Below are 16,701 nucleotides of genomic sequence, written 5' to 3'. Positions count from 1 at the left end.
CCTGTGAGTGTGTGAGTGTGTGTATGTGTGTTCTGGCCTGTGAGTGTGTGTGTGTGTGTATGTGTGTTCTGGCCTGTGAGTGTGTGTGTGTGTGTATGTGTGTTCTGGCCTGTGAGTGTGTGTGTGTGTGTGTGTGTGTATGTGTGTTCTGGCCTGTGAGTGTGTGAGTGTGTGTATGTGTGTTCTGGCCTGTGAGTGTGTGTGTGTGTGTATGTGTGTTCTGGCCTGTGAGTGTGTGTGTGTGTGTGTGTGTGTATGTGTGTTCTGGCCTGTGAGTGTGTGAGTGTGTGTATGTGTGTTCTGGCCTGTGAGTGTGTGTATGTGTGTTCTGGCCTGTGAGTGTGTGTGTGTGTGTATGTGTGTTCTGGCCTGTGAGTGTGTGTGTGTGTGTATGTGTGTTCTGGCCTGTGAGTGTGTGTGTGTGTGTATGTGTGTATGTGTGTTCTGGCCTGTGAGTGTGTGTGTGTGTGTATGTGTGTTCTGGCCTGTGAGTGTGTGTGTGTGTGTATGTGTGTATGTGTGTTCTGGCCTGTGAGTGTGTGTGTGTGTGTATGTGTGTTCTGGCCTGTGAGTGTGTGTGTGTGTATGTGTGTTCTGGCCTGTGAGTGTGTGTGTGTGTGTATGTGTGTTCTGGCCTGTGAGTGTGTGTGTGTGTGTATGTGTGTTCTGGCCTGTGAGTGTGTGTGTGTGTATGTGTGTTCTGGCCTGTGAGTGTGTGTGTGTGTGTATGTGTGTATGTGTGTTCTGGCCTGTGTTTTCTGGCGTCTGTGTGTGTGTAGTCCCCTCACCGACGGTGTTGTGCCAGCGGTTGACAGCGAACAGTCGGCTACAGGTGACGGTGACAGCGGCAGGGACAGAGAGGTGTGGCAGGGTGTTGGCTGCTACGTGGGTCACCGGGGAGTTGGAGGGAAACTTCAACACCATGATCACATCCTGCTGCATCTGGTCCTTAAACATCAGAGGACTCTGGGGAAGGAAACACTATTGAGTAGAAGAGAGAAGAAGACAAGGAGTGTGGAGGGTGGAGGATGGTGGGATGGAGGAGGATGAGAGAGAAGGGGACAGAATGGAGAGAGGTAATTAGTGTGGAGGTAAAACAGGGTTCAGACACAGAGGAGCTGCATGTACATGGTGGAGGAGGGAGGGGGGAGGAGAGGAGAGGAGGGGGGAGGAGGAAGAGGATGAGGGGAGAGGGTAGGGAGGAGGACAGGAGGGAGGAGGAGGGGGAAGAGGAAAAGGAGGGAAAAGGAGGGGAGGGAGGGAGGAGGAAGAGGATGGGAGGGAGGAGGAGGAGGAGGGGAGAAGAGTAGGGAAGGGAGGAGGAAGAGGAGGGGGAGGAGGAGGAGGAAGAGGAAGAGGATAATGATGGAGGAGGAGGACAGGAGGCAGGATGAGGACAGGAAGGAGGAGAAAGGGGGGGTAGGGAGGAGAAGGGAGGATGATGAGGAGGGGGTGGGGGAGGAAGAGGGGGAGAGGAGGAAGAAGGGAGAAGAGCCATACTGTACACATAGACATACAGGCAGACACACAGAAAGACAGACAGGGGTTAGAAACATGAGATGGAGCTGTTTTATATGTCAGATGGTTAGTACATGAAACATCAGGGACAAGGGTTGTCCATCCATGTGCATGTATCTTCACTTGCAAACACAGTCAGGGCAACATTTTCCTAGTGCTAAATAATTTAGATAATTTTTGCACAATTCTTTGGCACTACGAAAACGTGGCCCTCAGTTTAGTTGACTGTATGTGGATAGTAAAAAGGACTAAACCAACAAGACCTCAGACAGCAGCTGACTGCTGTGGTAGAACTAGGCCAGCAGGGGGCACACTTTCCTCTGCTCTACACAGCAGACACAACTGCTCATTTAATGGGAAATCTGTTGGTAGCAGTTATTTTCTGGTACTGAGTAAGGCATTGGTATTGTTATGGTTTTGATATTTAATGATGAAAATGCTTGTAAAATGTAAATGTATTGTCTGTGTTGACTTCTGATGCTTTCATTGCACATTTCTACTTTTTAGTCCTGGTTCTTGCAGCCTGCTTGAATACAGACATACATGAGAGTTGAAATGTGGAGTGGGTACAAGGAGTGGAGAACATGGTAGAAAAGAGAGCATAGAGAAACCTACTGACAACATCTTCTCTCTCTCACCATGGAGAGATGGGACTACCACACACACCAAAAACACAACATACAAACACACACACTAGAATGCAGAGACACACTTGCATGGACACACACACGCGCACGCACACAGATAGACAGAGACGCAGTGGAGATAATTTTTCCAGCATGCTGTGTGTCTCACCAGGTGCATGGCCGAGCTGCGAGGAGGATGTGGCTCGATGAGCAACTGAGACGGAGTCTGTCCAACAATCAGAATCTGCTGCTCCATCGCCTGAGGAGAGCGGGAGGAGAGAGAGAGAGAGCGATAGAGAGGGAGAGAGAAAGGGGGGGGCAGTGATAGAGAGGGAGAGAGAGGGGGAGAGCAGGAGAGAGACAGCGATATAGATGGGGGGGAGGGGAGAGACAGCGATATAGAGGGGGAGGGAAGGGGAGAGACAGCGATATAGAGGGGGAGGGAAGGGGAGAGACAGTAATAGAGAGGGGGAGAGCAGGGGAGAGACAGCAATAGAGAGGGGGAGAGCAGGGGAGAGACAGTGATATAGAGGGGGAGAGCAGGGGAGAGACAGCAATAGAGAGGGGGAGAGCAGGGGAGAGACAGCAATAGAGAGGGGGAGAGCAGGGAAGAGACAGCGATATAGAGGGGGAGAGAAGGGGAGAGACAGCAATAGAGAGGGGGAGAGCAGGGGAGAGACAGCGATAGAGGGGGAGAGCAGGGGAGAGGGTAGACAGAGAGACAGAGAAAGGGGGAGGAGAAGGGGAGGAGAGAATGAACAGAGAGAGAGGGAGACAGAGAGAGGAGAGAGATGAGAGAGAGAGGAAGAGGAGAGAAAAAGAGAGATACTGCTGTCACTATCAATAATCATCAAAGTGATGGGTCAATGCGTTAGTTGACAATGCAAGCAAATCCTAACTCAGCCGTGCCTCCGAGGAGGGGCGTAGAGGGACGAGAGGGGTGCACTGACAATTCGCCTAGATCCTCCCCCCTTTCTCCCCATTTCCTCCCCTCTCAGCCTGCAGAGTCATCCAAGTGTTAGTATGGAAGAGACAACCCTTTCCCTATTAACATGCTTCAGTTAACCATTCCCATCCCGGGACCCTCCACACTGATGCTAACCTGGACTGACATGATGCTAAGACTGCAGCAAGCCCCATGTCCATGTTATTGGCCCTGGAACAAAGGCAGAGAGCAAATGCACACACATGCACACACACACAGTACTAGACAGTACACACAACTCAGTATCTACAGCTTCCATTGGCAACCACATGCCATAGTGGGAGCAATGTGTTCTGGGTAGAAGGTGATCCTTAGCCAGGACCATCTACCCACAATCCCCAGGTCACTTCCCATCATGCATAGCACCAGAGAGGTGAAGCCCCCTGGTCAGTTGAACATTGTGGATGTTTCCCATGAGTCGTAGAGCGGCGAGCACATTTGGCAACCATTATCAGTCAGTGGTTCTTTACTACGCAGTCCGTCAAGTAATAACCTAGTCCCATTATAGCTATTTTAGGTGAGGGCTGGGGTCAGGGTCACCACGTCTATTCACATAGCGAAATCTGATCCAGAGATCAGAAAGAACCAGAGGGCCATGTGGAAGACATCAGTAAAAATGTACAGAATAATTATTTTGGTTCTCCTGGAGAACGTTGACCGTGTACAACTGCTATATTTCCATAGGCAAAGAAAGAGTGCGAGCAGAGAGAGAGGGAGAGAAAATAGCAGAGAGAGAGCAGAGAGAGAGAGAGAGGGAGAGAGAGCAGAGAGAGAAAGAGAGAGCAGAGAGAGAGAGAAAATAGCAGAGAGAGAGAGAGAGGGAGAGAGAGCAGAGAGAGAGCAGAGAGAGAGAGGGATAGAAAATAGCAGAGAGAGAGCAGAGAGAGAGAGAGAGAGAGCAGAGAGAGAAAGAGAGAGCAGAGAGAGAGAGAGAGAAAGAGAGAGCAGAGAGAGAGAGAGAGAGCAGAGAGAGAGACAGAGAGCAGAGAGAGAGAGACAGAGAGCAGAGAGAGAAAGAGAGAGCAGGGAGAGAGAGAGAGAGAGAGAGAGAGAGAGAGAGAGAGAGAGAGAGAGAGAGAGAGAGAGAGAGAGAGAAAGAGCAGAGAGAGAGACAGAGAGCAGAGTGATTGAAGGTTATCTGAAGTACATGTTTTCTCCCGACCATCACAACAACATGCCAATAGCGCTAATCCTCTCTGCGGTCGGTGTGTCAGAAAGTCACCTGTATCTCAACAGCCATCTAGAAGACTTAACAGGCAGTTCATTCATTTACAGACCGCCTGCTTTAAGGCCCTGCTTGTCTTTTGGCTGATAAGTGGCACGTATTGCGTAACTATCTGCTGATGTAGCTCCCAGCATCAACCAACCTGCCTGGATGAACACACAGGTGTATCAGCAGCTATCACCTGGCCTGGGGGGCAGACAGACGGATGGACGGGCGGGCAGGGGGATGGACAACAGACAGACAGGTATAATGCGTGGTATAGTACTGACTCATTGTACCTGGGAAGTAGGAACTAACTAACTCCTGTTCGTCAGGTATGCATCACCTTTCACCCACATAGAATGAATGCTCCACACACCAAATCAACACGGATGGGTCATATGAATAGATTGTGTTTCTCTGTGGAGTTGAGATCAGAGTTTTCCTCTGGAAGTGTGATGACTCTAGTTCTTAATTATCATATAATTACATTCTAAAGGATCTGTAAGAAACATTGACGCACAAACTTTAACCAAGGCACTACCCGCACCCACACAAAGCCAAAGGAGATGTTTTGAATTCCACTATTAAAACCTTGTTGTGAGGTTATGAAGTTAACATTTCCCATTGTCATTGGAACAATGGAAGTGACTTTGAGATGAGCCAGTGTGGATCGGCTGTAGGCAATCCTTTCACCACAGACAGAAGTTAGCCTGAAGTGTCTCTGGGAATGACCGTCTCTGAGTTGACATGTGAACTACCGTATGTAGAAGTACACCGGCTTGTCTCTAACAATGTTGTCACAGCCACAGCTACCATCACCAGGAATCTGTGTCTTGTAAGTTATGTATAGCTTATCAAGGGATCTTCTTATAGTTGAGGTCAACTATTTAAACACCAGCATGGCAGCGCTGCTACCACGGCTAGGTGACTGCGGTAAGCATAATGAAAGCAGCTTCAAAGCTTCTGTCATCACAAGGACACCTTCATTGGGCTAGCACACATCCCCCCCCATGTTGTTTGTCCCTTCAATAGGCAGTAATGGGCCTTCTAACTGGAGGCTGTGTGACTGGCTGTCTGCAGGAGAACAGCCTCACTGATGAATAATTTGTCTGTTTATGCCTGAGTGACACAGCAGGGTCTGTATCAGGGGGCTGCTGTCATGTTTTCCATATGAGAAGGCTGTCAGGATCGACATCAAGGCTGCAGTAGGACTGCTGTTCCAGCAGCGCGCCCAGTAGACCTGTCACTGTGCCCTCAGCCAACCACGGCCCGGACGCCTGTTTTAGCCAACAACGGCCCGGGTGGACCGGACGCATTTAACAGCAGCCGCCATCAGCCAGTCTAATCTGACACCTAGTCAGAGGAATGATTATCTCTCATTCGGACTTTCTAATTCCTTGACATTTTAATGCCATAATTGCAGTGGTTAATGTCAGACCTGCGGTTGCACCTGTCAGACAGGTATGAACCAGTACCTGCCTGAAGCCAATCAACACATCCTAAAATGTTCTGGAGCCAATCAACACATCCCAGAATGTTTTGGAGCCAATGAGCACATCCCAGAATGTTTTGGAGCCAATGAGCACATCCACTCAGAATGGCTGACTGACTGACTAACTGATAGGCTGGCTGGCTGACTGATAGACTGGCTGGCTGACTGATAGGCTGGCTGGCTGACTGATAGGCTGGCTGGCTGGCTGACTGATAGACTGGCTGGCTGACTGGCTGGTGGGTCAGCTGAAATCAAACCATGTTGGGATCCTTTGACTGGGAGCAGCTCCACACAGGGATCCCACCGTTGCCCCCTTATTTCCACCAATACACAGGATCCCACCACTTCCACCATTATCAGCCAAATCTATCCTTGGGATGCGTCCCAAAAGGCAGCCTTTTTCCATAGGGCTCTGCTCAAAAGTAGTGCACTGTGTAGGGAATAGAGTGCCATGTGGGATGCAGGTTTATGTCTATCGTTAATTGTAGTGCTTGAGATAGAAGGTCTATTGTCTGAAGCATTGAAACTTTCTTCCTTGAGCTACATATTATCTCTCACAGATGAATTTGTTGTTTTGCAGACTTGACCTTAGGGTTCTGATCTCTGAGTAAATGACAGACAGTAATTATTCACCTGCTATGGAGTAAGAATAGGAGGATCTGACGAAGGACTCAAGGCATTCAGGCATACCTTCATTAGTACTTATCATATCTGTTGCATTTAGCTGAGTCCTCCCTCCAACACACACAGACACATGTCAGAAAGGAGACAACATCAACTGGCCACCACCATTAGGCAGTATGAAGCTACACAGTCAGCTCCCATCCTAACACTATCGCCTCGCAGGGTGGCAGACAGACAGACAGCTTCCAAAACCTCACAGCCGGATGACTCCAATAATTGCCATTGTCTGAAAAAGCATGAGAGGAAATAATGAAAACCAAAGCCGTTGTCCATATTGTTTGGTAATTAGGCAGCTGAGTGATTTGCATAGTGGTCACTTGATAGATAAAGGCGGCCCGGGAAGTGACGGGATATAAATGAGTTGTTTTGCAGACGGCAGATGGTGGATATCACAGGGAGAGGAGATCACACTGGAAACACCACACTGCTGCTGCATGCCAGCTGCTACTGCTGTACTGTAGTCTCAGCTCTCCTCCTCCTCCTCTCGACCTATCTATCTCCCTCGCATTCCCTATCTATACTAACCTCTCCTTCTCCCTCCCTCTCTCTCTACCTCCTCTCCTGCTTTCTCTTTCTCTACCTTCCTCTCTCTCTACCTCCTCCTCTCGCTCTCTCTCTCTACGTCCCTCTCTTTCTACCGCCCTCTCTCTACCTCCTCCTCTCCCGCTCTACCTCCCTCTCCTTCTACCTCCTCCTCTCCCTCCCTCTCTCTCTACCTCCCTGTCTCTCTCTATACCTCCCTCTCTCTATATACCTCCCTCACTCTCTCCCTCACTCTACTTCTTTCTACCTCCCTCTCTCTCTTCCTCCCTCTCCCTCGCTCTCCTGCTCTCTCTCTACCTTCCTCTCTCTCTACCTCCTCCTCTTGCTCTCTCTACCACCCTCTCTTTCTACCACCCTCTCTCTACCTCCTCCTCTCCCGCTCTACCCCTCTCTTTCTCTACCTCCCTCTCTCTCTCTCTGCAATTAAGCTATTCACAGCTTCCTGTCGCTCAGAGAACAGTTCAGATCTAGTCAATTAATTAAATGTAAATTAGAGGATTCACTCCCATGTCTATTCATTAGATGACCCCTTGATGATTTATATCAAACAACACTTCAGACTAACATTCATTGACCTGGGTGTGAGTGAGTGAGTGAGTGAGTGAGTGAGTGAGTGAGTGAGTGAGTGAGTGAGTGAGTGAGTGAGTGAGTGAGTCTGCGGTAATATAGGAGTAGTAAAGAATAATGTCAAGTGTAAATGGAGTGAATGAGAGATAGTAAATAAAGCTACCCTTGACTTTGTACTGTATTGATCATGTATTTGCAACAACTATACTGTAAACCCATATCTGTGTGTACTCTATATGTGTTTTATGTGGTTGTTGTCATCTATGTCCTGTTGTCTGTAAATGATTATGGTTTGAAAGACAAATTCCTGTGAAATACCAAATAAATTAACTGAACGGAACCCAGACAGAAGCAGCACTATCTATCTATGGTGGAGCTGGGTAGATGGGAGGAGTGGGGTTTGGTGTCCATGGTGACAGTGACGTGCGTATCGTAGCGTGTCGTGTCAAGGCGTACCTCTCTGAGGGCGGGGTCAGTGATGCTGTCCAGGCTGATGGAACCCTCGTAGGTCAGGTGGTGAAAGACATTGAGGGCGCGCACCGCCTCGGGCCCGCGCTGCTTGTAGCCGAAAATAAGGTCAACCCACTGATGCAGCTGACATGACACAAACTCACTTTCCAGGGCCTGTCAGAACACACACACAGGGTTAGAGGGGAAAGGCACCCAGCAGCATGAAAACACACAGAGTACACATACTTTAACACACACACACACACACACACACACACACACACACACACACACACACACACACACACACACACACACACACACACACACACACACACACACACACACACACACACACACACACACAGGGTGAGTAGAGGATAAAGGCACCCAGCAGCATGAAAACACACACAGTACACATACTTTAACACACACACACACACACACACACACACACACACACACACACACACACACACACACACACACACACACACACACACACACACACACACACACAGGGTGAGTAGAGGATAAAGGCAGCCAGCAGCATGAAAACACAATGTACACACACAACAATACATACAAGGGAAAAAATAACACACACCACATAACTCAACACGCGCTACACTACACACACAGTCTATGTTACTGTACATACAACTGACAACATCACTGCACTACTCAACACATAAACCCCACTGCACTAGTTGTGGTCAAACAGGGAGGAACACTACTGTTGAAACTAAAGCATTCAGTGATATTAGACTCCTGAGTTTTGATAGCAGCTATTCTTTCTCCAGCCAGACTGTGATAAAATCCACGTCCCTATATAGTCCTAAATATTTGACCAGATTTCTCATCAAAAGTAAGGCACTAGCTAGATAGGGAATAGGGTGCTATTATTTGGGACGCAGCTTAATAAACAGGATGAGCCTCAGGAGAGCCGGTTTAATGCCTCCAGCCTGATATCAGCCAGGTATCATGTTTCTTCTCTGTCTATTAAAAACAATGACTAGCCATCTTTCTCATGGAGCTGTTCAATACTAATGGAGATCCACTTTACTGTAAGCCGTGTGTGTACAGAGAGGAAAATGTATTTCTTGGGTGTGTTTTAGATAAGATATCAACCTAAAGATAACTACAGCATTCCTGTAGTTTACACTGGCCCCTATGGTAGACAGTGTTACTGTTGTGTTACATCACTATGGTAGACAGTGTTACTGTTGTGTTACATCACTATGGTAGACAGTGTTACTGTTGTGTTACATCACTATGGTAGACAGTGTTACTGTTGTGTTACATAACTATGGTAGACAGTGTTACTGTTGTTTTACATCACCATGGTAGACAGTGTTACTGTTGTGTTACATCACCATGGTAGACAAGGTTACTGTTGTGTTACATCACTATGGTATACAGTGTTACTGTTGCGTTACATCACTATGGTATACAGTGTTACAGTTCTGTTACATCACTATGGTAGACAGTGTTACAGTTCTGTTACATCACTATGGTAGACAGTGTTACAGTTCTGTTACATCACTATGGTATACAGTGTTACTGTTGTGTTACATCGCTACGGAAGACAGTGTTACTGTTGTGTTACATCACTATGGTAGACAGTGTTACTGTTTGTGTCACAGCACTATGGTAGACAGTGTTACTGTTGTGTTACAACACTATGGTAGACAGTGTTACTGTTGTGTTACATCACTATGGTAGACAGTGTTACTGTTGTGTTACATCACTATGGTAGACAGTGTTACAGTTCTGTTAGATCACTATGGTAGACAGTGTTACTGTTGTGTTACATCACTATGGTAGACAATGTTACTGTTGTGTTACAACACTATGGTAGACAGTGTTACTGTTGTGTTACATCACTATGGTAGACAGTGTTACTGTTTTGTTACATCACTACGGAGACAGTGTTACTGTTCTGTTAGATCACTATGGTAGACAGTGTTACTGTTGTGTTACATCACTATGGTAGACAGTATTACTGCTGTGTTACATCACTATGGTAGACAGTGTTACTGTTGTGTTACATCACTATGGTAGACAGTGTTACTGTTGTGTTACATCACTATGATAGACAGTGTTACTGTTGTTTTACATCACTATGGTAGACAGTGTTACTGTTGTGTTACCTCACTACGGAGACAGTGTTACTGTTGTGTTACATCACTATGGTAGACAGTGTTACTGTTGGGTTACATCACAATAGCACACAGTGTTACTGTTGTGTTACATCACTATGGTAGACAGTGTTACAGTTCTGTTAGATCACTATGGTAGACAGTGTTACTGTTGTGTTACATCACTACGGAGACAGTGTTACTGTTGTGTTACATCACTATGGTAGACAGTGTTACTGTTGTGTTACATCACTATGGTAGACAGTGTTACTGTTGTGTTACATCACTATGGTAGACAGTGTTACTGTTGTGTTACATCACTATGGTAGACAGTGTTACTGTTGTGTTACATCACTATGGTATACAGTGTTACTGTTGTGTTACATCACTACGGAGACAGTGTTACTGTTGTGTTACATCACTATGGTAGACAGTGTTACTGTTGTGTGACATCTCTATGGTAGACAGTGTTACTGTTGCGTTACATCACAATAGCACACAGTGTTACTGTTGTGTTACATCACTATGGTAGACAGTAGTACTGTTGTGTTACACCACTATGGTAAACAGTGTTACTGTTGTGTTACATCACTATGGTAGACAGTGTTACTGTTGTGTTACATCACTATGGTAGACAGTGTTACTGTTGTGTTACATCACTATGGTAGACAGTGTTACTGTTGTGTTACATCACTATGGTAGACAGTGTTACAGTTCTGTTACATCACTATGGTAGACAGTGTTACTATTGTGTTACATCACTACGGAGACAGTGTTACTGTTGTGTTACATCACTATGGTAGATAGTGTTACTGTTGTGTTTTATCACTATGGTAGACAGTATTACTGTTGTGTTACATCACTATGATAGACAGTGTTACTGTTGTGTTACATCACTATGGTAGACAGTGTTACAGTTCTGTTAGATCATTATGGTAGAAAGTGTTACTGTTGTGTTACATCACTATGGTAGACAGTGTTACTGTTGTGTTACATCACTATGGTAGACAGTGTTACTGTTGTGTTACATCACTATGGTAGACAGTGTTACTGTTGTGTTACATCACTATGGTAGACAGTGTTACTGTTGTGTTACACCACTATGGTAGACAGTGTTACTGTTGTGTTACATCACTATGGTAGACAGTGTTACTGTTGTGTTACATCACTACGGAGACAGTGTTACTGTTGTGTTACACCACTATGGTAGACAGTGTTACTGTTGTGTTACATCACTATGGTAGACAGTGTTACTGTTGTGTTACATCACTACGGAGACAGTGTTACTGTTGTGTTACACCACTATGGTAGACAGTGTTACTGTTGTGTTACATCACTATGGTAGACAGTGTTACTGTTGTGTTACATCACTATGGTAGACAGTGTTACTGTTGTGTTACATCACTATGGTAGACAGTGTTACTGTTGTGTTACATCACTATGGTAGACAGTGTTACTGTTGTGTTACATCACTATGGTATACAGTGTTACTGTTGTGTTACATCACTACGGAGACAGTGTTACTGTTGTGTTACATCACTATGGTAGACAGTGTTACTGTTGTGTGACATCTCTATGGTAGACAGTGTTACTGTTGCGTTACATCACTATGGTATACAGTGTTACTGTTGTGTTACATCACTATGGTATACAGTGTTACTGTTGTGTTACATCACTATGGTAGACAGTGTTACTGTTGTGTGACATCTCTATGGTAGACAGTGTTACTGTTGCGTTACATCACAATAGCACACAGTGTTACTGTTGTGTTACATCACTATGGTAGACAGTAGTACTGTTGTGTTACACCACTATGGTAAACAGTGTTACTGTTGTGTTACATCACTATGGTATACAGTGTTACTGTTGTGTTACATCACTATGGTAGACAGTGTTACTGTTGTGTTACATCACTATGGTAAATTTAGTGCTTACATTATTATTGCGCTTATTGTCAACCCAGTGGCCACACACTACAACTCTAGCACCAGATATGTATAGAGACATGCTGCAGGACTTTACACTCTCCCTCCCACAGGACAATAACTGCCTCTACCAACAGAGTGGAGCTAACTAGAGCACACAGACAGAGACGAACACAGAGGGACCTGAACTAGCCACGGGGCATGTCACCACGATTGAATCTGGCACATGCAAAGATGGGAAGTGGAGGGAGGAGGGTTGGAGGGAGGGTGGCGGAGGGACGGAGAGAGAGCGAGAGAGAGAGACGGAAATAAAATAAAAGGTAAAGTAAGAGGGAAGCAGAAAATGAAGAACGCTATAGTGAGATCTGAAACACTGTCTACCAGCAGGATGACTGGGGACAGAGATGGAGAGTAAAGATGATGATTCTCTAGGTATCCATCCACGGATTCCGCATGTATACTAATATCTGCAAGATAAGAGGATAAGAACACAGTGCCCACCCCCCGCACCCCGCCAAGGCCTGCCCCTCCACCTCCCTCCTCCTATCTGTCCCCTCCTCCACCTCCCTCCTCCTATCTGTCCCCCCCTCCACCTATCTGGCCCCCCTCCAATCTGTCCCCCCCCCACCTATCTGTCCCAACCTCCATCTCCCTCCTCCTCTCTGTGCCTGTCCTCCCCAATCTCCCTCCTCCCTGTGTGCTGGGCTGATATAGATGTAGCTGACCAGGCAGTAGACAAGAGGAGGAGAGCAGAGGGAGAGAGGAGAGGAGTAGAATAGAGAAGAGCTTAGTGAAAGGTCACCTCTGCTAGCCGCTAACCCCCACCACCACCCCTACCTCCCTCCCCCACCCCTCCCTAAAGCTCTGTCACTCCTGCTGAAAAGGTCAAGTGTGTTCTACCCCATACCCCATACCCCTTGTCCTGCCCCCAATAACACTGTAGAACCCCCCCATAATGTCGTATCTATAACCATGTCTTGGTGTGTTCAGCCATGAGGGTCTACTTGCACACTATAGTATGTGTACATGGATGTAATGGTGTGTGATTGTGAGTGCGTGTATGTGTGTGTTTGTATGTGATGAGAAGTGAACGACTGTCTGCCTCCAGGCAGGACTGGTTGAGAGGCTGGCAGAGGGTGGAGAGGGAGCTCACGTTCTGTCTCTGTGTGTGTGCGTGTTGCTCAAAGGGCCTGCAGGGAGTACTGGGTTGTCCTGGGATAACACACACACACACAGCACACAGCCACACACACACACACACACACACACACACAGGCACACATAGCTAAATGATGATTGATGAGTCCAGCATTAGGTAACATTATAGGGGACACTTACTGGCCCTGTCATTTAGTGACATCACTTGGGTCAGCTGCAGATTGTGTTAGTATCGAGCACTTTATCAGACGCTGCATGAGTAACTCACACAGAGGAAGAAGGAGGAGAGGGGGAGAGGGAGGAGGAGAGGTGGAGGAGGGGGTGATAGAAGAGAAAAGGAGTTGGTGCTACAAAATGAGAGGACGGAGGAGGAGACAAGGGTGGGAGGAGAGGAGCAGGTTAGGTAGAGGAAGAGAGCAGAGGGTGGGAGGAGAGGAGCAGGTTAGGTAGAGGAAGAGAGCAGAGGGTGGGAGGAGAGGAGCAGGTTAGGTAGAGGAAGAGAGCAGAGGGTGGGAGGAGAGGAGCAGGTTAGGTAGAGGAAGAGAGCAGATGGTGGGAGGAGAGGAGCAGGTTAGGTAGAGGAAGAGAGCAGAGGGTGGGAGGAGAGGAGCGGGTTAGGTAGAGGAAGAGAGCAGAGGGTGGGAGGAGAGGAGCGGGTTAGGTAGAGGAAGAGAGCAGAGGGTGGGAGGAGAGGAGCGGGTTAGGTAGAGGAAGAGAGCAGAGGGTGGGAGGAGAGGAGCGGGTTAGGTAGAGGAAGAGAGCAGAGGGTGGGAGGAGAGGAGCAGGTTAGGTAGAGGAAGAGAGCAGAGGGTGAGAGGAGAGGAGCAGGTTAGGTAGAGGAAGAGAGCAGAGGGTGAGAGGAGAGGAGCAGGTTAGGTAGAGGAAGAGAGCAGAGGGTGGGAGGAGAGGAGCGGGTTAGGTAGAGGAAGAGAGCAGAGGGTGGGAGGAGAGGAGCGGGTTAGGTAGAGGAAGAGAGCAGAGGGTGGGAGGAGAGGAGCAGGTTAGGTAGAGGAAGAGAGCAGAGGGTGAGAGGAGAGGAGCAGGTTAGGTAGAGGAAGAGAGCAGAGGGTGAGAGGAGAGGAGCAGGTTAGGTAGAGGAAGAGAGCAGAGGGTGGGAGGAGAGGAGCGGGTTAGGTAGAGGAAGAGAGCAGAGGGTGGGAGGAGAGGAGCGGGTTAGGTAGAGGAAGAGAGCAGAGGGTGGGAGGAGAGGAGCAGGTTAGGTAGAGGAAGAGAGCAGAGGGTGAGAGGAGAGGAGCGGGTTAGGTAGAGGAAGAGAGCAGAGGGTGAGAGGAGAGGAGCAGGTTAGGTAGAGGAAGAGAGCAGAGGGTGGGAGGAGAGGAGCAGGTTAGGTAGAGGAAGAGAGTAGAGGGTGGGAGGAGAGGAGCGGGTTAGGTAGAGGAAGAGAGCAGAGGGTGGGAGGAGAGGAGCAGGTTAGGTAGAGGAAGAGAGCAGAGGGTGAGAGGAGAGGAGCAGGTTAGGTAGAGGAAGAGAGCAGAGGGTGGGAGGAGAGGAGCGGGTTAGGTAGAGGAAGAGAGCAGAGCGTGGGAGGAGAGGAGCAGGTTAGGTAGAGGAAGAGAGCAGAGGGTGGGAGGAGAGGAGCGGGTTAGGTAGAGGAAGAGAGCAGAGCGTGGGAGGAGAGGAGCAGGTTAGGTAGAGGAAGAGAGCAGAGGGTGGGAGGAGAGGAGCAGGTTAGGTAGAGGAAGAGAGCAGATGGTGGGAGGAGAGGAGCAGGTTAGGTAGAGGAAGAGAGCAGAGGGTGGGAGGAGAGGAGCGGGTTAGGTAGAGGAAGAGAGCAGAGGGTGGGAGGAGAGGAGCAGGTTAGGTAGAGGAAGAGAGCAGAGGGTGGGAGGAGAGGAGCAGGTTAGGTAGAGGAAGAGAGCAGAGGGTGGGAGGAGAGGAGCAGGTTAGGTAGAGGAAGAGAGCAGAGGGTGGGAGGAGAGGAGCAGGTTAGGTAGAGGAAGAGAGCAGATGGTGGGAGGAGAGGAGCAGGTTAGGTAGAGGAAGAGAGCAGAGGGTGGGAGGAGAGGAGCGGGTTAGGTAGAGGAAGAGAGCAGAGGGTGGGAGGAGAGGAGCGGGTTAGGTAGAGGAAGAGAGCAGATGGTGGGAGGAGAGGAGCAGGTTAGGTAGAGGAAGAGAGCAGAGGGTGGGAGGAGAGGAGCAGGTTAGGTAGAGGAAGAGAGCAGAGGGTGGGAGGAGAGGAGCAGGTTAGGTAGAGGAAGAGAGCAGATGGTGGGAGGAGAGGAGCAGGTTAGGTAGAGGAAGAGAGCAGAGGGTGGGAGGAGAGGAGCAGGTTAGGTAGAGGAAGAGAGCAGAGGGTGGGAGGAGAGGAGCGGGTTAGGTAGAGGAAGAGAGCAGAGGGTGAGAGATAAGGAGAGGAGGAGAGGTGTTAAGTTCCTCACCATCCGGTTGATCCTGACAAAGTCCTCAGGCTTGTTGGCCCAGGGAGGCAGCTCTACATCACACACCATGCTGCCGTCCTCCCTCTGGCCCAGGTGGTAACCATTACTGTTACCAAACATCTCTGGCAGGTAGTAGAATTCTGGAATCAACTCCTGTTGGAAACAGGCATTACCACATTATTATACACATGTTATTGATAGGTCATTACACACATGTTGTTATACCACATTATTACACATTTTAATTACACATGGCAGGGAGTAGAACTGGAATCAACAAGGGGAGGGGAGATGTAAGGAAAGTAAATGGACTGTGTACATGTGTGTAACTTCCAGGGGAAATTTAATACAAGCCATGGGTGTTGAGAGGTGCTGTAACAGGTATTTCAGTGGTGTGTGTGTGTGTGTGTGTGTGTGTGTGTGTGTGTGTGTGTGTGTGTGTGTGTGTGTGTGTGTGTGTGTGTGTGTGTGTGTGTGTGTGTGTGTGTGTGTGTGTCAGTGCAGGGCTGTGGTGATGGGGTCAGGACCTCGGCACAGAGAGGAAGAAAAAAACTCCCATGATCCTCCCTGGTGTGATTCCAGAGAGAATAAACAACTAGCTGACACTGGAGACACCCTTAAGCCCAGTGGTCACCAACCTTTTCTGAGTCAAGATCACTTTCGGAGTCAAACACAAGCTGAGATCCACCGCTCTTATACATTTTTAAAACTTAAAATGTTTTATCCTCTGTGCCAAATAAAAACAGTTCTCAAGGGATGAGGTTTGTGCAGTAGGCCCTAATCTAATATCATAGCATATTGGCTATGCTTGGCCTGCCAGTATTGTTTCTTCTTAGATTATATTGTATTTCAAAAATCGAGCTAGATAAAAAAAATAGATCAGTTCTTACGGACAGCTGAGCATACATTTAAATAATTAGCTTTTTTATTTTACCCAACTAATGGTACCTGCAACTGATGGTCAGGCTCAGCGGAGGGAGGCTGAGCAGAGAGAGGGGACACTATC

At 48.0% G+C, this 16,701-nt stretch overlaps 1 protein-coding gene across 1 annotated transcript in view; it reads right to left on the bottom strand.

Annotated features, from left to right (window-relative positions):
* The window catches only part of LOC120029212 (neurobeachin-like), a 327,891-nt gene that overhangs the window by 13,666 nt on the left and 297,524 nt on the right, over positions 1-16,701 (bottom strand). Inside the window, exons 49-52 of the mRNA XM_038974506.1 lie at positions 15,696-15,848; positions 8,079-8,246; positions 2,314-2,403; positions 789-981 (exon numbers count right to left, since the gene is read on the bottom strand). Coding sequence (XP_038830434.1) covers positions 789-981; positions 2,314-2,403; positions 8,079-8,246; positions 15,696-15,848 — 604 coding nt within the window. The remainder of the gene's footprint in view (positions 1-788; positions 982-2,313; positions 2,404-8,078; positions 8,247-15,695; positions 15,849-16,701) is intronic.

The sequence above is a fragment of the Salvelinus namaycush genome, chromosome 34 (assembly GCF_016432855.1).
Source record: "Salvelinus namaycush isolate Seneca chromosome 34, SaNama_1.0, whole genome shotgun sequence".
In the NCBI taxonomy this organism is placed as follows: Eukaryota; Metazoa; Chordata; class Actinopteri; order Salmoniformes; family Salmonidae; genus Salvelinus; species Salvelinus namaycush.
This window is presented reverse-complemented; position numbering and strand designations above follow the sequence as displayed.